General features: G+C 34.7%; 4 protein-coding genes across 4 annotated transcripts; 2 read left to right on the top strand and 2 right to left on the bottom strand.

Moving 5' to 3' along the window:
* Window positions 1-251: 251 nt before the first annotated feature.
* On the bottom strand, window positions 252-4,578 carry LOC125873248 (cytochrome b561 and DOMON domain-containing protein At3g07570-like). The gene is made up of 5 exons (XM_049554148.1): window positions 4,282-4,578; window positions 3,972-4,157; window positions 3,605-3,821; window positions 700-983; window positions 252-602 (listed from the first exon to the last, which is right to left on the bottom strand). The coding sequence occupies exons 1-5, from the start codon at window positions 4,480-4,482 to the stop codon at window positions 372-374; spliced, it is 1,119 nt and encodes a 372-aa protein (XP_049410105.1). The 5' UTR covers window positions 4,483-4,578; the 3' UTR covers window positions 252-371.
* A 1,482-nt stretch (window positions 4,579-6,060) lies between these two features.
* On the top strand, window positions 6,061-9,865 carry LOC125874040 (60S ribosomal protein L5-like). Its single transcript, XM_049554850.1, has 9 exons — window positions 6,061-6,190; window positions 7,086-7,155; window positions 7,246-7,337; window positions 7,596-7,722; window positions 7,817-7,896; window positions 7,988-8,104; window positions 8,741-8,875; window positions 9,024-9,193; window positions 9,569-9,865. Exons 1-9 carry the CDS (start codon window positions 6,188-6,190, stop codon window positions 9,678-9,680), a joined length of 906 nt encoding a protein of 301 aa, XP_049410807.1. The 5' UTR covers window positions 6,061-6,187; the 3' UTR covers window positions 9,681-9,865.
* Window positions 9,866-10,443: 578 nt separating this feature from the next.
* On the top strand, window positions 10,444-13,957 carry LOC125873126 (pentatricopeptide repeat-containing protein At3g02330, mitochondrial). Its single transcript, XM_049554004.1, has 2 exons — window positions 10,444-11,953; window positions 12,102-13,957. The coding sequence occupies exons 1-2, from the start codon at window positions 10,567-10,569 to the stop codon at window positions 13,397-13,399; spliced, it is 2,685 nt and encodes an 894-aa protein (XP_049409961.1). The 5' UTR covers window positions 10,444-10,566; the 3' UTR covers window positions 13,400-13,957.
* Window positions 13,958-14,071: 114 nt separating this feature from the next.
* On the bottom strand, window positions 14,072-21,621 carry LOC125873128 (ribonuclease 2-like). The gene is made up of 10 exons (XM_049554005.1): window positions 21,222-21,621; window positions 20,948-20,976; window positions 20,780-20,853; window positions 18,977-19,078; window positions 18,857-18,860; window positions 17,323-17,414; window positions 16,416-16,577; window positions 15,196-15,296; window positions 14,498-14,574; window positions 14,072-14,312 (listed from the first exon to the last, which is right to left on the bottom strand). Exons 1-9 carry the CDS (start codon window positions 21,446-21,448, stop codon window positions 14,502-14,504), a joined length of 864 nt encoding a protein of 287 aa, XP_049409962.1. The 5' UTR covers window positions 21,449-21,621; the 3' UTR covers window positions 14,072-14,312; window positions 14,498-14,501.
* Window positions 21,622-22,624: the final 1,003 nt, after the last annotated feature.

The raw sequence follows: 22,624 nt of genomic DNA, 5'->3' as shown, positions 1-22,624 counted from the left end.
ACCACAGCACTTACAGCTCTAATGTTCGGAACATTAGTATCTCTGCATCTATCTTTTTTCATCTTTGTGTTCTTCATCTGATCAATTTCTCTTGTTGAAATGAAAGATAATCCCCGAGTTCTACTGAACTACTGCTGAAGAACTCGGTTAGTATCTTGGGTCGGATTGGATGAACAAGTTTGTAAAGTTACAATCAATTTAAATTGGTCTTGTAAATATTGTATTCAACAAATATTAAGTTCTGGAAAGAATTGGCTGTTAGTATTATGTAATGTGTGTAGAGAAAATACAAAGGAAAATCTTCAAAAAACAAGAAAAATAAACAATAACATTACATGAATGAAACATAACAAAAAAAAAAAAAAAGATTTCTACTTTCTCCTCCACATCCTGATCTCAAGCATTAAAGCAGTGATGAATAAAATAACCAAAACAACAGAAAAACCAGCGTTCCAAGAACTTCCTGCATTTCCTAAATGGATACCATAGAAAACATTTATTGTTGCCAAAAGTATCAATACTCTCCCTGTAATGTAATGGTACCAATTCCAATATTTTCTTATTTTTGATTCCTTGTCTGGTCTCACCAATATTGCAATAGCCTATCCAATAAAGAAAAACAGCCAAAATGAATATCGATAAATCAAAATCATCAATGTAATTTTTGTAAGTCGAGTCAACTTGAGCGTTGAGACAAACCTGCAAGCAACCTAGAAGAAGAATGAAGATGCCAAGGCCTTTGTGTCTATTGACATTGTTCTGAAGACGACTATTGAGAACGAGTCCACTGATAACACCCGCGAATCCTAGGATAAACCCTAACGATTGAATAGTTATGTGAGAGTAAAACCAGATTGGATCATATTGCCTCAAGTATCTAGCTGCCATGACCCCAATTGGCATGAGAATTCCCCATCCAAACATATTTAGAAGTCCATGGCTTCTCCTCAGGTTTGCATAAAGGGTCTTTGTTTCACTTTGACCTGTTTTACAACAACATAACAAGCATATGAAATTAATACACAATACATAAAACAGTAACTAAGTTCACGATCAAATATTTAGTGTATTTCTCGATACATATACTGCGTTTAAGCAAAAAATTATTGGGTTCACATGAACTCGTAACGTATAAGCTACTTTCGCCCCTACTTCTGTCCCATTTTTATGTGACAATATTTGAGCAGCCATGAAGTTGAGATGCATACAGCATAGCAGAAGATTTTTGACACGCAAGTTAAATTTCTACAAGTACTAAAATTACATTGTTTACATTTTCATTTTCATCATAATAACAAGGTGAATTTTTGTATCAAGTATGTCCTAACGAATCATGTCATCATCTTTTCCCAAACATAGAAATGTGACACTCTTTTTAGGATGAGTTAAAAAAAAAAAGTGGTACTTAAAAGAGGACGGAGAGAGTACTTAAAAGGATTCAATCAAACAAATATTTTATATTTAAAAAAAAACAGNAATAAACTTTAGGATTTTTCTTTAGGATTTCAAAGAGTTTATTTGTGGGTAAATCGGATGGGTTAAATGGGTTATGGGTGGATTTTGAAATTTGGGTTAAAAAATTGGTCAATTCGGGTTGTGGCGTAGGATTGCGACACGTGTACACAATGAGTGTTCCGTTAGTGGGAGGGGTAAATGTGTACTGATTTTTGGACAGCAAGGGCTCTGGTGGATGAAAAGTATAACGGAGGGTATTTATATACCATTTTCGAAAGTTCGAGGGTATATTTGTCCTTTTTCCCTTTTCATTATAATAACAAGGTGAATTTTTGTATCAAGTATGTCCTAACGAATCATGTCATCATCTTTTCCCAAACATAGAAATGTGACACTCTTTTTAGGATGAGTTAAAAAAAAAGTGGTACTTAAAAGAGGACGGAGAGAGTACTTAAAAGGATTCAATCAAACAAATATTTTATATTTAAAAAAAAAACAGGAAAAAGCATAAGCTATATCTACCCAATTAAAATAAAATTCAGCATCATGCTATTATTGAATCCAGTTCAATCAACAAACTAGACATTATTATATTAAGATGTTTTACCTACTACTTCACCATAGTACTTTAATTTTCTTCTTTCCCAACTGAGATTTGCTTTGTCTTAAAAGAAATTAAAATACACATTTAGTTTGTTAGTCATGAGATGCCAACTATTTTGGCTTATACAAATAGTTGATTGATTGAATTGTACTATTGAGATTAGGAAGCCCTTTTTTTTCTTAAAGAAAACTTAACAAACAACATTGGCTTCCAACCACAAAAAAATGTGGTGCGGTGTATGAGATTGCTCCTTCCTTAATTATAAATCTCGAGTTCGAGTGCTAGATATGAAAAATCTCTGGTAAGGAGTGTTACCCCGAATCGAGCCCTATCTGATACAAATAATTAATCGAACTCCAAAATAAATATCAAACCTCTTCCACTTCCTAAAGTCAAAGACGTAAAAACGACATATGTTTGTTGGTACTTAAACCATTATTATTGTTATGACTAGAATATAAAGTAATTGATACATTTGTTGGTGCAGGGCAACTATCTTCTTACTCTTTTAGACCAATTATGATTGCCTTCATTAGAAGCTGCTCGTGGAACCCACCCACCACTACTAGTCTCCCTACTAGAAAGACTTTTTCTTTTTTTGGGATATAATTCAAAGTAGTCATATTCTGGATTGTTGTTGAAAAATGATCAAAACTTCACAAGTTCATGAAAAATTAGGCAATTTTTTATTCAAATATCATGACTATATCTTAGATTTTACACTTACTAAAGTTTGAAATTCATGGCAATGTTATAATATTGTTGTATCAAAATTGTTATTTTTCAACGAACTGTTAGATACTAGCTGGTTTATTTTCCAAAAATAGTACGCAATGTGGCAAGATAGTAATTTTGTCATTTTTTCTCTTCACTCGGTGTTTGGTATTTGGATTCAAGTTCCAATTATGAATTTGCATTGCGTAAGACGAGGAAACACTTCTCAGTTCATACATGGATTTTTCATACCAAGGATGAATCGAATCTAAAGGGATACACAACTATTAAGTAGAATAATCATATTCAACCCGCCACTATTTTTCAATGGTCCGTCATAGTAATAGACTCACAATACCAACTAATACTAATCAACTTACAAGGGGCCTCTTTTTTTTTTTCTTTTTTTTTTTTATGACGGTGGTGTTTGATCAATTTTCACATACTTCGACTAATTTCATGGAATACCTATCACCTTCTGTTAATAGCATGTATCGAGTAACTTTGTCCACCAAAACTAGGACACGTGAGAAGAATTACGTAGTATTTTTATCTCTATGAAATTTCAACCTAAAACCTCTCTCAACGACTTTATTGATCACCAAGTCACCACCGTTGGTGCAACTAAGGAAGGGACTTTTTGGTTTGTTTTTTTTTTTAAAACAAAATTTACTTTAAAAAAACAAAATACTCCATGAGAGAGCATTTTTAAAACATTTGTGTGATTTTACATTATATCAAAATTTGAAATAATTTGTGTGATATAAGACAATCAAATTAAGTCCATACAATAACAAGACAATAAAATTCGAACTTCATCCATTCACTAACCTGTGTTGTAATCCAAGGAAGTAGATGTATGATCCTGGTGTTCCGTCAACCGGTAATCGACGGTGGACGGCAGCATTCCCGACGGTCCGACGGAGTAAATGAGCCGATTACTGGGCATTTCAGTGTTCAACTGAAAGGCCAAATAGATTCTCGAGTTTTCAGCTACGACGGAGGATGTAAAGTTGACAAGCTGGAGATTTCCTTCATCAGGCAACACCTGATCGGAAATTCAAAATCTAACGTTAAGTCGATTCAGAATAAATATGATATTATTATACGTACACAGTTAAATTTCAAAAAAAATTATATATACATAATTCGAGCAAAAAACAACGGTAACCAGTCCTAGATCGGACTAGAAACATACCTGATTCGGCGATTGACCGCCGAGAAAATACTTCTTCATAGTGGCAGTTCCGTCATTAGAGACCCAGCCAACAATTGCAGTTGAGCCAACCATTTTTCCCTTTTCTGAAAATCCCATAGCAATATATGAATTTGTGTTTGGTGCTGAGAGAACATAACTCCATACATTTGTATCTGTTCTCATATACTTGAAACAGAGAAAAAAAAATAAGGAAGAAAATGTTAATGAGATATCACTACTAAAAAAAAAAATCCCTAATCTACTATCGAAAATTAGCGATTTCTGATAGTAATAATGAAGGAAATTGTACTCTGAGGATGTAGTCTTGTTGACTCCATACTGTAAGACAATGGAAGGAAGTGGTATCGAAGAGAATTTCGCTTTTAAGTTTGAGATTCGAATTGCACGAATCTGTACTGCTGCAATTTACTGTCGAAATTTGGGAACTGATAAATATTATTTGAAAGATGATGAAGAAGAAGGAGGCAGAGAATTTGAAAGATGCCTTCATCTTTTCAACTTTTTTCTCTCTCACACTCTGTTTCTTTGTGGCAAATAAGTGGGAGAGATGATTGTAATGGGGAAGTAGTGGCCTAGTTGGTTAAGTGCAGGGTGGTTATGCAATCATATATGTACGGGTTGAATTATTCATCTATTTGTTGATTTGATAAATGAATCAAATATTATAATTCAACATGTCAAAATGTTACATAATTTTATATGTACAAAATCAAATTTTTAGATTTGGAATTATGTTAATTTGAAGGAGCAAAGTTGGATCATATTAAATGATGATTCGTTATTTGATTCGAGCAAACACTAAAAAAGTAAAATTCATAGCATGCTAATTGAATTAATCTATTTTTACCACAATTAAATTTGATTCAATTTATTCCTTTAACGCCTCTAATTAATTTATATATTCTAATTAACTTAGATTTGAGACTTGGTTCATTGATTGACTAACATGATGTCTCAAAGTACCAATATTAAATAAAAATGGAATCATTAAGTACTATCTTGATGTAAAGATTACTTATGTATCTTCCTTCGTACTTAGGCATTTTGATTTTTGAATGAGAATCACAATAATGAATATTTGATGGTGTATAAGGACTGATCAAATTAAAACTAACATATTAATCAGTTTTATTTGTTGTGACACTATAAAATTAACTTATTAACTTTTGTTCGATAATTTACAAATTTTAGAAAAAATATAAATTGTACAAGAGAAGTCTAATTGGACGAGCTCAATTAAGAATACATTAACAAAAGAAATGACCTCCGTTTTGAAATACCAAATGGTGATGCACCAACACAATCACACTTACGCGTAACATAAACATAATTAACTAGCAACTCAACCAAGAATATCCTCGTACTTGTCTATAGCCAAGTTTCTTATACCATATTATCATACTAACTACATATAACTTGATAAATGCTACAAAATGTGTCCAAAAGACAAGAGGCCACAATTTTCATGTAGCAAATTATTGTATAAATTTATGACATCAAGCTTTATTAGAGAAAAATAATAATAACAAAAAACAAACTATTAAATGGATGGGGTCTAATTTTTTTTATTTAGCATCTATGAAATACGTTATTCAGAAAAAAGGAAAAAAATTATCCTACACATACTATAATTCACATGGTACAACCTACAACACATTTTATAGGCATTTTGACCTTAAGTTTTTTTCCCACTTTTTTTGGAAGTATATGCAATTTTAAAGAATGGTCAATTTTGATGAACCATTACAATTACTAATGCAACTATTCTTTGCATCTCTGTTTAAATTACTTACAAAAAATTAAAACAACTTTAATTTCTGTTCATTTCTAAACACAATTTTAATCCTCTTTATATTTTTTTTTACTTGAAAACAATTATTATTATCTTATAACTCTATTATCCAAAAGTTTATTAGTTTTTTTTTGTGTTTTTTTTAATAGTAAAAGTGAGAAATTAATCCGAAAAAAGTGAATTAGAGTAATTTTCATGACCAAAGTACTCTAAAATTTTCCACGAAACATAGTCAAAATGTCAAATGGGCAAAAACGTCAAAAGAAAAGTATCGGTCATCGACTAGGGTTTTAGTGAACTATAAAACCAAGCTCCGCAGCGGCAGTCCCTTTTCTCACATTAGTTTCTTCTACTCCCCACTTCCCCTTCACGGCCGTCGGCGGAGGCTAATCGAGGAGAAACAATGGTGAGATTCACTAATTTGAGCTTCTTTACAGATCCCGCGCTGCATTTTGTGGTTTCGTTTTATACTTTCCGAAGCTTTGTTGTTGTTGTTTAGTAGTTGATAGTTGGAATAGAAAGAGCAGAGAGTGCTACATTTTGGTTATACAACTTTTTCAACGTTTATGCTGAAGCTTTTTCCTGGTTCTAAGAGTGATCGTGTCAGTGTTTGATTTTTTTGGAGGATTATAAGTCTCTGTTTGTGGTGTTTACTGTTTATAACTACATACATTGAGTTTTCTTTTCTGCTCCATCAGTTCTAAAAAGAATCTGTTCCTTTCTCTTTGGGCTCCGGTTTATCAATGTTCGGTACGAATATTTAGAGATTTATCAGATTTTGCTCGTATGAATTATGTCTACAGTTGTACACAAATCTCTTGGAATCCTGTCTAATCTGTAAGGATTGGACTATATGTGTAACTATTTTGGTATAGTCTTTAGATATTGTGCAAAAATCTCTACTTTCTTTTATATGCTAGGTTAATTTGACAACATAGAAATAATTTTTTTTGGTTGTTGCATAGGGATGCTTTACTATTATTCAACTATATTACCTAGAAAAAGTAGACAGGTTAATAAAAATATCAAATGTACCTTGATCCAAAACTTGTTGAGATTTAGGAAAGAATTATCATACTTTTCCGTTCTATCTTGACTCATGCTTCATTTAGTTTTTGCCTTACAAAACCATATAGTGTTTCTATTATACGGGAAGATTTCTGCATTTTCTACCAACAAATAAATTGTACACAAACTAAAAGTTTTTTAGGAAAAACTGTCCCTAATGTGAATGTACCAGCACAACTAATCTTTGTGATGCATGTTCTTCTGCTTGACACTGTGAATAAATTATGTTGCAGGCCTTCATCAAAGTCCAGAAGACAAGGGCTTATTTTAAGCGTTTCCAGGTCAAATTCAAGAGAAGGAGAGGTATAGCTTGTATTCTTATAATTCCTTTTTTTTGTTCTCAACCTAGGCAATTCACAATTTGATTGTTTTCAAATTTTTACTATCTTGCAGAGGGGAAAACAGACTATAGAGCCAGGAATCGTTTGATCAATCAGGACAAAAATAAGTACAACACTCCAAAATATCGTTTGGTTGTCCGATTTGTATCCTAATACTTTTGTTTTACTGTAAAATATTATGTACATGGTATGGTTTCCTCTTGGGATTTTGTTTAATCGTTCCTTTTAATATTACATAGATGGTTCATGAAATTGTCATAGTGAGCTTGTGTCACATGATTGATAGTGGCAATTAGGATCACCATGAATCTATGTTGTGGGTCTGGTCGATCTGTAATATTGAAATTATGGGCACAATAGCTGCAGTGGTCCTTCACTTTGCTTCCTTAACATTTTTTCTAGACTAACAAGGACATAATTGCACAAGTTGTGTCTGCTAGTATTGCTGGTGACATGATTCTTGCTTCTGCTTATGCTAACGAGCTGCCTCGTTATGGCCTCAAAGTTGGACTGACTAATTATGCTGCTGGTACTTTCACACAAGCTATTCTAATTGTTTGGTTATCTCACTTGAAGTTCTGTAGTTCTTATTGAACTGTTAACTCATTTACATTCAAATTTAGCCTACTGCACTGGACTTCTTTTGGCACGGAGAGTTCTCAAAAAACTTGAAATGGATGAGGAGTATGAAGGAAACCTTGAGGTAATTGCAGATGTGCTCAATTTTATGGGTGTTTTGTCGTGTCTGGTAGTTGTAGCTTCTATTTGCCAGCTGATTTTTCAAATCTTTACAGGTCAATGGGGAGGATTACTCCGTTGAACCTGCTGAAAGCAGAAGGCCTTTCCGTGCTCTCTTGGATGTTGGCCTTTTGAGGACTACTACAGGAAATCGTGTTTTTGGTGCTCTCAAGGTATAAACCTGCTTTTGGTATTGACGCTGCATCTCATTTTTTATGTCAATGCTTGATTGTGCATAGAGTTCTAAGAAATAAATATTTTTGACACTTGAGCAGATGATACATAGCATGTGAAAGTATCTTTAATAATCTTTTGGTATGCGAAATGTCTTATCTCTCCTATGAGATCATGCCATTTAGGGTAAAATGAGAAATTTAGGTTAAAGAGTTCCTAAATATCAAAAGGGTGTCAATCTTTTTGGAATGAACCAAGAAGGAAAGATTGCCATATCAATAGAAGGTAGGGAATAATATTATCTGAGGATTAAAGATATAAACAAATGCTTTGATGGCTTTTGTGAACATTTTAATGAATAGTAGCCACTTGTGTACACCTAAAAAATATGGCGTTATGAGACCCTGATTGCAATTGTCCAAGGGTATTACCGTCTGGTGTGCTTTCTGATTTTTAGAATGTGGACTTTTCTAAGTTAACAGGAGTCTGCTCTGCTGTCCAAAACCCTTTCTTTTATCTTTTGAGATCTGAGATGGTTTCTTTCGTGCTGTTCATATTTACAATGGATAATTTGTGCCATATGACCTTCAATATGTTTTAAAATCAAATGCAATTCTTTGCTTGGTTGGATTCAGGGTGCGTTGGATGGTGGACTTGATATTCCTCACAGTGAGAAGAGGTTTGCTGGATTCAGCAAGGATTCCAAGCAACTTGATGCTGAAGTTCACCGCAAGTACATATATGGTGGCCACGTTGCTACATATATGAAGGTAAATAGAATGGTTATATGGAATCCTTTTATAGTTTACTATCATCATCAAATTCATAGAAATGCATAATTGAGTATTATCTATGTTATTTCTTCATCTAGGTACACCCGAATGTCTATTATGCTAAACCTCTTCCTTCTTTTTGCAGACTCTGATTGAAGATGAACCAGAGAAATATCAGACACACTTTAGTGAGTACATCAAAAAGGGTCTTGAAGCTGATGGCCTTGAGGAGATGTACAAGAAGGTTCATGCTGCCATTCGTGCTGATCCAAGCCCAAAGAAATCTGAGAAGCAGCCTCCTAAACAGCACAAGAGGTATAAACTTGTCGTTAGATTGATTATCTCGTTCTCATTTTTATTTGTTTCTCGTTTTTATTTTTAAAAAATTCCTTGCATTGGGATGCATTGAAGTTATCAAGCATTTTACTTAATGGGTTGGGTGGTGGATTTTCAATTCCCATTTGTCATTGAATATGAAATATGCAGTTGTTGCTCATCTTGGTTCTTCATTTCTAGAATGTCATGTGGGACAAACTATAGTATAGCATGTCTTCTGTCTGCAGCAATTAGTATGCTAATATTGTCTGTTTTACTGTAACCCTATAATTATTCAAGGTTATAGGAAAAAATTATTCTCTTTTCCTGTCTATGCTTCTTTTTCTGCATATTCATTTTTTGATACTTTTGCAGGTATAATCTGAAGAAGCTAACATACGAGGAAAGGAAAGCTAAGTTGATTGAGAGACTGAATGCTTTAAATTCAGCTGCTGGAAATGATGATGATGATGAGGATGACGAGTAAACAGCAGTGCAAGAGTCTTGAAATATTATTGTTGCTTATGTTCTTTTTATACTCTGTTTTTGCTTCCTTGTTGAGTTCTCAGTTTGCATGCTCTGTAGAATGATAATTTACCAATTTGAGAATGTACTAAATTTTTATACTCAGCCTTATAAATCTGGCATGGAATGTTGCATGTGGATGAATTATGTCGCTTGCAAGGTAATCTTGCCTACTTATTATTGCCTTGGCAATGAGTTGTTGGATTAACCCAGGCAATTTCTTCACAAATTATTTGTGTTGAATGTTGTCTCATTGTCTAGTTTAGTTGTGTGCTGTTTTCTCCTAGTTCTTTTTGGTATTTTGCCTAATTTAACCTCAATTTATCTTTTGTTTTGCTTAGAGAATACGTCTCTTACTTGTCCTTGAATATGTTATATTTTAGCTTTCTTCTGGTGGATACTACGATCACTAATTAAAACTCATTTTGTGTTCACAAACTTGTCGATGAGTCTTGTATGGGATTCCATGTCCAAATGCCAAATATTAACTATGGAAAATCGTCAGATATATCTCTTTACTATCAGTAATAGTTTAAATTTATACAAACACGCGGTGAATTTAGTTAATAACCCCATCTCCAATTTTAAATTCTCAATCCACTTTACAAACTCACCCATATAACCCAACCCCAGATCCCTAATTGATGACAATTTTACTAATGCATATAACGTTTGGATAAAGTGTATTAGTTTATCTACCGTCCAAATAACAAGTATAGAGAAAAATATCAATGGCGACACCAACTTTTGTTGTAAAATTAGACTTTTGGTGATTAGGCAATGATTTTAACCTATAATCCTTGTCGTATGAAACTGGAACACCCGCCAAAGCATGATTTTAAAAGTTGATGGCTTGTCTCCTCCTTCACCAGCATTTAACGACTCAATTTCGTGCTGTTTCATCAACACTTGGATATAAATGGATGGAACATTCCCCTGGACGATTTACAACACTTGCAGCAGCAAACCAAATGCACCCAAACAACTACAGGAAAACTTTTTCCCATTTATACCAAGAATGTGCAAAACACTGCATCCAGGAACCAGGCAGGCAAGCCCATGCTCGGATGATAATTTCTGGGTTTCAACCCACTGTTTTCGTCACTAATTGTTTGATTCAAATGTACATAAAATGCTCCAACTTGGGTTATGCTGATAAATTGTTTGATAAAATGCCTCTAAGAGATACGGTTTCTTGGAATGCTATTATTTTTGGGTATTCCATGGTAAGTGAATTGGAGAAGGCACAATTAATGTTTGATTTGATGCCTGAAAGAGATGCAATTTCATGGAATTCTTTGATTTCCGGGTATATGCAAAATGGTAATTATGGGAAATCTATTCAAACTTTTCTGGAAATGGGAAGAGATGGTATTGCTTTTGACAGAACAACTTTTGCTGTTATTTTGAAAGCTTGTTCGGGTATTGAAGATTCTTGGTTAGGGGTGCAGGTGCATGGGTTGGTCGTCAAATTAGGTCTTGCTACTGATGTGGTGACAGGGAGTGCAATGGTGGATATGTATTCGAAATGCAAGAGATTGAATGAGTCAATATGTTTCTTCAATGAGATGCCTGAAAAGAACTGGGTTTCTTGGAGCGCTCTGATAGCAGGTTGCGTTCAAAATAACAAGTTTGCTGATGGATTACACCTCTTCAAGAATATGCAAAAAGGAGGAGTAGGGGTGAGTCAATCTACTTATGCTAGTGTCTTCAGGTCTTGTGCCGGGTTATCAGACTTAAAATTCGGTTCTCAATTGCACGGTCATTCATTGAAAACTGATTTTGGATCTGATGTCATTGTAGCTACGGCCACTTTGGACATGTATGCCAAATGTAACAGTTTGTCTGATGCTAGGAAGGTATTCAAATTGCTGCCAAACCATAATTTGCAATCCTATAATGCCTTGATTGTTGGGTTTGCTCGAGGTGATCAAGGATATGAAGCTGTAATACTATTCCGGCTTTTGCTGAAGTCTTATCTTGGGTTTGATGAAATAAGCCTATCTGGTGCATTTAGCGGATGTGCAGTATTCAAAGGGAATTTAGAGGGAATGCAACTACATGGTGTAGCTTGTAAGACCCCCTTTTTGTCCAATGTTTGTGTCGCAAATGCCATTATGGACATGTATGGCAAATGTGAAGCACCACAAGAAGCTCTACGTTTGTTTGACGAAATGGAAATAAGAGATGCAGTGTCTTGGAATGCAATAATTGCAGCTTACGAGCAGAATGGACATGAGGATGAAACTTTGATACTATTTTTTCGGATGCTTAAGTCAAGGATGGAACCAGATGAATTCACTTATGNGTTTGTTTGATGAAATGGAAATAAGAGATGCAGTGTCTTGGAATGCTATAATTGCAGCTTACGAGCAGAATGGACATGAGGATGAAACTTTGATACTATTTTCTCGGATGCTTAAGTCAAGGATGGAACCAGATGAATTCACTTATGGTAGCGTTTTAAAGGCCTGTGCAGCTCGTCAAGATTTTAACACTGGCATGGTGATCCACAATAGGATCATAAAATCAGGGATGGGATTGGAGTGCTTCATTGGGAGTGCTGTAATAGATATGTACTGTAAATGTGAAAAGGTAGAAGAGGCAGAGAAACTCCATGAGAGAATGAACGAACAGACAATCGTATCTTGGAATGCAATCATATCGGGATTCTCATTGCGTGAACAAAGTGAGGAAGCACAGAAATTCTTCTCTAGAATGCTGGAAGAGGGAATAAAACCTGATAACTTTACCTTTGCAACAGTTCTTGATACCTGTGCCAATCTAGCTACTGTTGGGCTGGGAAAGCAAATTCATGCTCAAATTATAAAGCAAGAATTGCAATCAGATGTGTTTATAACTAGCACTCTTGTTGACATGTACTCGAAATGTGGAAACATGCAGGATTCTAGGTTGATGTTTGAAAAAGCACCAAAAAAGGATTTTATCACATGGAATGCTCTGGTTTGTGGCTATGCACAACATGGTCTTGGAGAAGAGGCTTTGCAGATCTTTGAAAAGATGCACCTTGAGGATGTAAGACCAAATCATGCAACTTTTCTTGCAGTCTTAAGAGCTTGTGCACATATAGGGCTTGTTGAAATAGGACTGCAACACTTCAATTCAATGTCGAATAACTATGGATTAGATCCTCAATTAGAACATTACTCATGTATGGTTGACATATTAGGGAGGGCGGGGCAAATTAGTGATGCACTGAAGCTTATTCAAGACATGCCTCTTGAGGCTGATGATGTGATTTGGAGAACTCTGCTTAGTATGTGTAAGATGCACAGGAATGTGGAGGTAGCAGAAAAAGCAGCAAAGTGTCTCTTGGAATTGGATCCTGAGGACTCGTCTTCTCATATACTTTTGTCAAATATTTATGCTGATGCAGGAATGTGGAAAGAAGTTGCTGAAATGAGGAAAGTGATGAGGTATGGTGGGCTCAAGAAGGAGCCAGGTTGTAGCTGGATTGAGATAAAGTCTGTGCTACACATGTTTCTTGTTGGTGATAAAGCCCATCCAAGATGCAACGAGATATATGAAAACCTTGACACATTGATATCTGAAATGAAGCGAGCGTCACATATACTAGATAATGAATTTTTGCTCAGCTGTGAGGCTACAGAAGATGAACATCAACATCCATTTCCCGAATGCAGAGTTTCTTCTTTTTAGACCAATTCAGTTGGAACCTATCTCTGGTTGTGATGGAGGTATGCAAGGGAAAGAACCTTTGCTTCACGTTGACCCAAGGAAAAGCTTGGGGATATTGAGTTGTATGTGTTGGCTGATCCCTGGACTTCATTTGAATATCTCGAGTCTACCAAATGATATGCACACTCCGTGGAGAACACTGAATATATTTAGTGACAACAGTACTGTTTGACAAAATGCACTTGTGCTGGCTAAGAGGAAATGAAATGATTGAGAAAATTGTCCTCCAGATTTCTTGGCGCAAAAGAATTGCTTCAAAAGGACAATGGTTGGACCGTAGTCTTGGGCTTTCAACTACATGATTTATCTGAGAGATTTCAGTCTCCAGATTCTTGGGAAATCTTAAACATGGATGAAGCAACTATTTTGGCTGAATGAAGAGATGTCTTTTGATGCTGGACATGGAGTTGATTACCATACTTTTCTGGAGTTCCATCTAATTTTATATAATTTCTACCCTTTTGGGGGGTTTTCGACCAGATTCAATTCTTTCTGATAACATATTGATAAAAGGTCCCTCTTTTCCCAATAATGAACAGCATTACAACAATCGTTTAGTTGGTTTGCATTTTGCAGGTAGAACACTTAAGTTTCATAGAAAGGAAACATACAATAAAGCCACAAATTAAATAAAATCCTCGTTGAGATGCTATTTCGATAAGACCAGTAACTTACACCAACATCATCTCATAATCTTTACAAGAAGAATGTATAGCTTATAAATACCAAGCTGAACGCTAAACATCTTCACAAAGCAATAAGGATCTGATCTTATAACCCTTGTCAAATTTACCTGATCAAATTGACTTAGACCATGGGGAACTGCTGTAAGACTATCGCTCAGATAAAAAATCTGCCGTTGTGTTGTCAAGCCCTGTGAAACCAAAAGATAAAAATTCAAGAAACTTTCAAGTGCTGAACCCAAAAGGGAAAAATTTATGCCCCTTTTTTTGAGCAAATATGTGCTTTCATACTCCTAATCTGATCTTGATAATTATACACTTTCTAGGGTCGACAGATAACTCGTGGGGTTTAACTTTGAGTTGGGAGTCCAGCTACCTTCTCAGATAAATGCAAAAATCAATAGTAAGTGAACTGCAAAGCAAAGCTTGAGACCGAACCCAGCCACTTGTTTGCTACCTTCAGAGAACCAAGAGTAAGCTTCTTAAAAAGATGAAAAATCTCATGAAAAAGAGCAAATGGAAGGGAGTGTTCAAGAGGAGATTAGGAAAACAAGGGATGAAACAAGAAAATACACACATATTCTCCTCTTTACTATGTTAACAGATAAAAATAATATATTCCAATACATTTTCTTGGATATGACTAGTAAGTAGGTCAAATTCATAGTTTTCTTTGTATTTGTTTGATAGGTCAACATGTAAACTCATAACGAAGTGAAATATTTATACAAAATAAGGAGATTTAGAAAAGCAATGATGCTTTAGACCATTTGTAGGCTAGGCAAATCAGGCATAGACAATTTTTAGATGCTTCGGTTTTGATCAAGGAGTTACTGTGACCACAAAAATAGTCATTTCGTGCTCGTTTGTGTGTACAAGGCTACAGAACTACATACTGGTGGGCTAATCATCTTACAAAATAGAGCATTGTGCGAATCAACAGAACATGATGACATTTGACATCCAAAAATGTCATATTAGTTGATCGCATCGCAAACTGATCGATCTTTAATTTATCCAGTTGAACTAATCTTATTAGATAAAGATGGCCACCCAGATTGTGTGGAAGTGAACTTACCCCCTGATCCATTTACTGGCAAGCTGACATACTGAGGACATGACCCAGAAGAGACTCTACCACTTTTAATGATAGATCCACTTGCACAATCACGAGGCTGTAAAAGAGACAGGAATTGAGAACCATATTCACATTAATGATAGAAATTGGAGCTTTGGGGGTGGTAGTCTGACAATATACAATCAGACATGTTTTGGTATTAAATTAAGCAATAGACAGTCAGACATTAAATTAACCAAGCAGAGAGTAAAAAAAAAGAATTAAGGAGTCCTTTTATCTGCTAGCGTTAAGATAAAAGAAATCGGAATGGAAGAATTGAATAGTCCACCTCTATATTGTAGACTCATCACATTTAATAGTTAGATCTGGACAAGGAAAGAAGTTAACTGCAAATACTGGTTGCACTATTGGAGGATACATTAATTCTTGTCATGAACTAACAATGGCAGACATCTTAAATGAGGCCATAAATAGGGAAATTCGGGGATGAAAACCTGACAATTTACAATAAGACATGTTTTTTTAGTAACTTAAGCAATATACAATTATATATAAGATTATCCAAGCAGATATTTAGAACTAAGAAGTTTGTCTTATCTGCTAACATGTAAGACGCATGAATTCAGAATGAAGGAGTGAATCATCCACCTCTAGATTCTATACTCGTGATATCTACTGGTTAAATTTGGACAAGGAAAGAAGTTAACACCAGACACGCAGTGCAACATTGAAGGACATACTAATTTATGTCCTACACTACACAATGTCACAATGTCAAACACCTTAAACGAGGTCATCTACAAAATGGAAGTTTTGGGGATGATAATCTGACAATATATAACTAGACACGTTTTGATATCAAATTAAGCAAAAGAATATTAGACATATGATTAACTAAGCAGAGATTTAGAATTAACATGTCCGCTTTATTTGCTAACATGTAATGTAAGAATTAAGATGAATGAACTTGGAAAGTAAGTACAGAATCACCCATCTTTAAATTGCACACTCATGATATCTACATGATAGATTTGTACAAAGAAAGGAAGTTAACAACAAACAAGGAGTGCACTATTGAAAGACATAATAATTGATCTCGTAGCCTAAACAACGACAAACATCTTAAATGAGGCCATCCACATCACCTTATATAAACAAATAATTTTGCAATAAGAAACTCTTGCAATTATTCATTTAGAGGATTAGGAGAACCAACCTGTAAATCCTTATAGAAGCATATTCTTAGTTCCTCCACCGCATCGCCTGAGCATATCAACTCTGGAGTTGCATGAAAGGCATTTTGAATGGCTGAAATGATGCCTCCCAGTGGATATTTCTCAGAATTTGAGGGTACATACCCGGCTTCAAACAGAACTCCCTGGTTAATTTCAATTTTTGAGTACATCAGTAGTGGACTCAACTACCAGGCAACCACACTATGTAATTATATGAGTAAGAGGAACAACAGATAAGTTTTCAACCAAATGAAATGAAGCTGTAGTGACATTTCAAAAATAAAAAAAACATCTTAACATGGAATGCTAAAAGAATGTTAAGTGATTCAATGCTTGACATATCCAGAAAGTTATAATGCAGTTAATTAAGAAAAAATTCAGCACAGATGAGAGGAAGTGTTCACTTTTTTCAGTATAATAAAGTCCAACTGCTAACCCTCTTGGTATATTTTGCATCTTGACAAAGGATACTCTAATGAGTAGTAAGTTATTGCAATGAAATAAATTCCAGAAGGCTGTTGTAAATGTAACCACAATCTTGTATATCTGATATTGTCAACGATCTTCCATTTAAAAGTTTACATTGACCAAGGGGAATTTTCTTAGGAAAGATATCGATAACATACGTGATTTTAAGTTTTGACATAAAATAATAACCAAGATATTCAAGATGAGCTATTAAGCTGCTGTTGTATCTGACACATCAAACAATTTCTTTGCCCCAGTACTGAATATATGCAAATAAGTACCAACAACAATATACCCAGTGAAATCCCACTAGGTGGGGTTTTGGGATGCAAATAAGTACCAACTCAAAGTTTAAATCTTATAGAAAATACACAAGGCAAAGTTTATTGGAGTAAATAAATAGAATAACAATCAACTTACAGTGACGTTATATTTGAAGTAAACATTCAAAGTCATCAGGAAGTACTCATACTCATCATGGACAACTGGATAAGAACATGTCCCGTGTTTTTCTGCGAACAATGACAGAAAATTATGAAAGATCACACTACATACAAAATAAACATCTACTAGTCTGACTTTTGTCTCTATCAGATATTTACAAGTGTAACAAACACAAAACTTTGAATTTTAGGTTGCAGTTGGTAGGTTGGTAACGTTGGAAAATAGGGGAGGAGGAGCACTCTCAGTGACTCATTTTCTCTTGAAGACAAGTGGAGGAAATGGTTCTCCTTTAATTCATTCTACTTGCTTTCTTAATAAATAATGCTCTTTGAAGACAAGTGGACTTTTAACAACTTGACTTCATTTTGGCTTATCAAAAATAGCTATAAACCCTTCGGGGTGGCCCAGTGGTTTGGGCTTGGGACTTCCATGTTGGAGGTCTCAAGTTCAAAACCCCTTGCCAGCGAAAGCAAGGGGTTTGCCTTCTGGGTCGAGCTCGTCGCACCAGGCTTGCCTAGTGCGGGTTACCTCTCCTATGTGGTTTGCGAGCTATTGCATAGGAGCGGGGGTTTTACCATGTGCGCACCCAAAAGGGTAGCGGCTGCGGGTTTCCCTTGTCATAAAAAATAAAATAAAAATAGCTATAATATCTGAATATTTTTGTAGGACTATCCTAGCATGCACCTATTATTTTTTTGGTCAAATGTACCTAGTTCAGTACATGTACCTTCATTTATTCAATTCATCCCCATTTTTCTCAAATACATGTATTCAACCATGCATATGTCCTAACATTAATATCCTAAGTACATGAACTAACAAAATTTATGTATCACACAAATCAAAAACTCCTCTCTTTCAAGACCTAAGTTGCTCAGACTCTCCAAAAATGTTGCCACACCCGTGTCGGATCCTTCAAAAATACACTATTTTTGGAGGATCCGACACACACCCGTCGATATTTTTGAAGAGTCCAAGCAACATAGTTCAAGACAATGTTCACATTTCAACAGGTAGGACCCCTATTTTATCCTATCTATATCCTCCATATTAACGGTTAGGTACTTGCTTCAAAAGTAAAATGGCAGTTTTATCCATCTCAAGTATTTTAAGGGTTCTATTTCCTGCTAGACAAGAGATAGGGTAAAGGGCAAATAAAGTTATCCCACATTTAGTAGAAAATAACATTCCAGACTGGCCTTAACTTCAGCTTAGTTATCCGCAAACTTTCATATGATATTGTTTTTATTTTTGACTTGTAAAAAAATTTAAAAATAATGTAAAATGAGAATGCACAAGGACTATAAAATGTGAATGTAATTATATCCAGGAGAAGAAGGAACCAATAATGTTAGAAGATGTCAGCAATAAGGTACTTCCTATTTTATACACCCTTCTGGTAAGTAAAGAATCTTGCTTCTCATTTCAATCAAAGATCTTGATCAAAGCCATCAAGTCATCTTGCAAGATATATATAAACTGAATATAAAATAAGGCAAAGAGAGATTACCCCACTGAAAATGAATATCTCCAGAGTCAGCATAAAAGAAATGCAAGAAGGACATGTTAGTTCCTTGAATTGTATCGAATTCTTTATCAATCATTAGTACAAGTAACAATGAAAAACCACCTCATGAGCCCAAAATGATCCGTTTTCATGGTGACAAGTTGAGGTGGCCTCGCAACTAAAAGAAGGCCAGTACTTCTTCATAGGCCTACGCAGTGTTGAAATCTACAGAATGAATGGCTATGTAAGCTCAAAAGACAAAATGTTTCAAACTCAGTGCTGGTGAATATTTATATAAATATGCAGTAGGAATGGATGTCCCTTAGAGTTGAAGAAATAGAAGCTTCTTTATTCAGTCTCATCTGCTGAATTCTCAATATTCAAAATTATCACAGATCCTTCTGTAAAGAACTTCCAGATGCTCATATTAAATATATTACTAAGCAACTTGCCAGCAAAGATATTGATAGGCTTAACATTCTAACTGTATCTGCATACTTAAGCCAGAACTGTGATACCATTTCCCAGCAAAAATCCAAGGCAAGGACCTTAAATCAGTATCATGAAAGGAGAAAGGCATATAAAAGCTCCATAGCCCGCTAGTGTCAAGCACAAAGCTCTATTAAACTGTCCATTTTAGTGAAGAAAGTGCAGATGAAAAAGGTACCGAAATAATATAAATGTAATTATGTAATGCAATAAAAATAACAATAACGGCAACCAACAGTTATAGAGATTTACTGGCATATATAGTTATTGTTTAACGATGTCTGGTTTGTAATAGAACCCATCGCTTTTGAGGAACATATCTTAGCACTTTGGTGCTGCATTGAGCACCAGTTAAGCGGGGTGCAGCACCTAGGCCAACCATACACTCAGCTTCAGGGCTTAAACACGCGTTTACAACACTGTTTTTTTTTTAATATGAAAAGCCTTTACAACACTGTCTTATATCTAACAACAAAGGGAAGTCCAAAATCACGAACAAGAGCACATTAACTTTAAGGGTTATCCCATTCATACAATTCAGAAAGTTAGACACTTGTTTGGATGAAGAAAATCTTTCTATTGAAATTATATTTTATATCTCTGAATAATCACAAGTTAATACAAAATACATTGCAAATCAACTGTTACAAATAATGCATGCCATACACTTAAATTTTTTGATAATTAAATTCAGAAAAGACATCCTTCTATATTAAGGAAAAATTCAGGATTGATCAAAGGTGACTGAAAAAAGAAGTAGCAGCACTTTAAACTAATAGCCAGTAGAATGAAATGAATGTTCAAACAAAACAGTTTGTACACCATGAAAGGCAAACTTATATGCAATTTAAGACTCTTCAACTAAAACCAAAAATAGGAATGAATGATCTGTCATAAAAGTGCAAGTAAGATGCTAGTAGTGCATCATGTTACTTTGCCAAATCCTAGTTTCCAGAGTTATAAGCTTTGGGAACCTCCTTACGAATGGATAACAACATTTGCAAATCCAAACATTTCACATTTGCCTTGAAATTTTTCATTTGTTCAAAGCTTATTCTCTGTGACAAGCGTTTCTGGATTTGGAGTCAACATGTTTTGACAAACAATATAAACAGATCTTCAGTCACATAATACCCTATTAAATCCCACCAACACTTACAGATGGGTGCATTATTGGTATGAATTATTTGTAGCCTTCACAGCCAATAAACTGCTTTACCGTCAAAATATATGAATATTTTGGGAACGAAAGCATGCGCCCATCTTCCATGAAAGAGCGTGCTTCAGGTCTTTAACTAAACATTAACAGTTCTACCAATCAATTCTCCCTTCAAACAGGTCTTTATCTAAGCAACAACAGTTCCAACAGTTAACTTTCTCTTCAAACAGTCCTCGCGGAATAAAAAGTCGGTCCGTGGAAAAGGGTTAGCAATATACCTGCTCCTTATCAAATTGGGGGCCAGAACAACATGCAGGCCAAGTTCCGTCATTGTAATCAGCCCAAAGTCCATCTGAAGCACGAGAAACCTTATTCAATTCTACCTCTCACATTGCACAACATGAAAACAAAATATAAAAACATCCTTCCCAATCGGAATAACTTACGAATAGTGAATATTGATGGTGAGTTCGAGCTGAAAAAAACACACAAAAAAGGTAAGCCTCTGCTTTCAAATGTCATGAAATCCTTACAAAACAGACAACTAGCTTAATTTAATAAAATTCCTTAGACATGATATAATTTTACAATCTGAGAATAAATAGGCAAAATGAAGAAATCAATCGATAATTAGTCTAATTTTACAATCTCTCAATCAGCTGAATGACTAAGTTTTACGAAAAATCATTTGAGATATGAAAGAAGAAAAAAGAGAAGTACCGGCAACAGGCATTGGAAGAGCAGCATTTGGTGGTATTCCGGCAAGCTGTGCCAGGCCATAAGAGAGATAGCTTGAAGTAATCAAACACTCTCTGGTGTCCGGTTTGCCTTCGTAGCAATCCTTCTTCCACATCCCAACTACTGTTGATTCGGATAACGGAAAAAGCTCCGATGAGCAAAGGTAGCAATTGCATACAGAAAATCGCTTTGATTGTCAGGGAAGCCATTGCTCTGGACACTTATTATCTGTAAAAACTTCCAAGTTCTCTCTTTTTTCTAGTACGGAGAAGATACAGTCTCCGAGATTGCCCGCTTCGAAGATCAGCGGCGGAAGACGGCGGAGTTGGGATCGTTCACGGAGGAAGATAATTTCGCGGCTAAATTCTAGATTCTTTCATACTATGCATCTTTCTAAGTTATTGTTTAATTAATTAAACTGATAATTATAGCATACTAATCCAGGTTTATAGTAAAATAAACCTTCCGTTCTTTGTTACTTATTCCATTCGTATTTGGCACACCCATTAAAAATAATGATTGACATTATTATTTATCACACTCCTATAAATTCATGTTTAGATTAGCTTTTGAGAAATGAATAATTAATATTAATAATAAAACATGTAAAAAATTAATAATAGTCTTGATACGTTGAAAATAACAAGTGAAAGTAAAAAATTATTTTTAAAATAACGAACAAGTAATGGAGTAAAAGTTAACAAAGGAACTAAGAAGTGATTATTTTAAATAGTATCTAAACTAAGATGAGTAATTTTACGTAATTATTGTATTAGAGACTTAGAGTTAAACACTCTTAAAATGTCGTCAATCTACTAATCTTGCATGATTGGATCAACAATTTATTTCTCTATGTTATAAATTTGAATTATAGAATCAACCGTTGATACTTAAGATAGATGGCTTGTGTAATATTATTGGGCGTGGTCCTTTCAACATTCTTTTTAATGGAGAATCTTGATACAATAATAAAGTATGTTTGTGTGACTTACATGCCACTTGCTGGAATTAATTGTCTAGTCTTTACTAAGGGTTGTATACAATTTGATGAGATCTATGCTGATTTTTGGAATCAAATGAAGGTCAAAGGACCATTTGATTGATTAAGGGACATAATGACATCTTCGCTTGATGCTATTTTTAGATGTAGCAATAAACGAGTGGATCGTACCTGATTTCAGACCAAATCAGACTCTTATTTGTTTGAGTTACTTTCGGACACGTATATTGAAGATCTCATTTGTCTTTGATAAGTACGCATGGATTTTCGTTAGATTATAAATGAAGTCTTATTCGATCTTTTCTATGATTATAATTTATATGAGAGAGGAGAGAGGAAATTGATTATTTAAATCGTATCTAAATTAAGAGAAAGTAATTTTTAT

This window comes from Solanum stenotomum, chromosome 8 (genome assembly GCF_019186545.1).
Source record: "Solanum stenotomum isolate F172 chromosome 8, ASM1918654v1, whole genome shotgun sequence".
NCBI lineage: Eukaryota > Viridiplantae > Streptophyta > Magnoliopsida > Solanales > Solanaceae > Solanum > Solanum stenotomum.
This window is presented reverse-complemented; position numbering and strand designations above follow the sequence as displayed.

Coding starts and splice junctions, on each gene's coding strand:
- LOC125873248 (XM_049554148.1), bottom strand. CDS start 4,482: ATGAAGGCATCTTTCAAATTCTCTGCCTCCTTCTTCTTCATCATCTTT. Junction 3,822..3,971: donor GCGGTCAATCGCCGAATCAG/GTATGTTTCTAG, acceptor ATTTCCGATCAG/GTGTTGCCTGATGAAGGAAA. Junction 984..3,604: donor TTCCTTGGATTACAACACAG/GTTAGTGAATGG, acceptor GTTGTAAAACAG/GTCAAAGTGAAACAAAGACC.
- LOC125873126 (XM_049554004.1), top strand. CDS start 10,567: ATGGCTTGTCTCCTCCTTCACCAGCATTTAACGACTCAATTTCGTGCT. Junction 11,954..12,101: donor AGCTTACGAGCAGAATGGAC/ATGAGGATGAAA, acceptor AGCAGAATGGAC/ATGAGGATGAAACTTTGATA.
- LOC125874040 (XM_049554850.1), top strand. Junction 7,156..7,245: donor CAAATTCAAGAGAAGGAGAG/GTATAGCTTGTA, acceptor ACTATCTTGCAG/AGGGGAAAACAGACTATAGA. Junction 8,105..8,740: donor GTGTTTTTGGTGCTCTCAAG/GTATAAACCTGC, acceptor GGTTGGATTCAG/GGTGCGTTGGATGGTGGACT.
- LOC125873128 (XM_049554005.1), bottom strand. CDS start 21,448: ATGGCTTCCCTGACAATCAAAGCGATTTTCTGTATGCAATTGCTACCT. Junction 20,977..21,221: donor TCTTCCAATGCCTGTTGCCG/GTACTTCTCTTT, acceptor TGTTTTTTTCAG/CTCGAACTCACCATCAATAT. Junction 19,079..20,779: donor CCCAATTTGATAAGGAGCAG/GTATATTGCTAA, acceptor TTCATTCTGTAG/ATTTCAACACTGCGTAGGCC.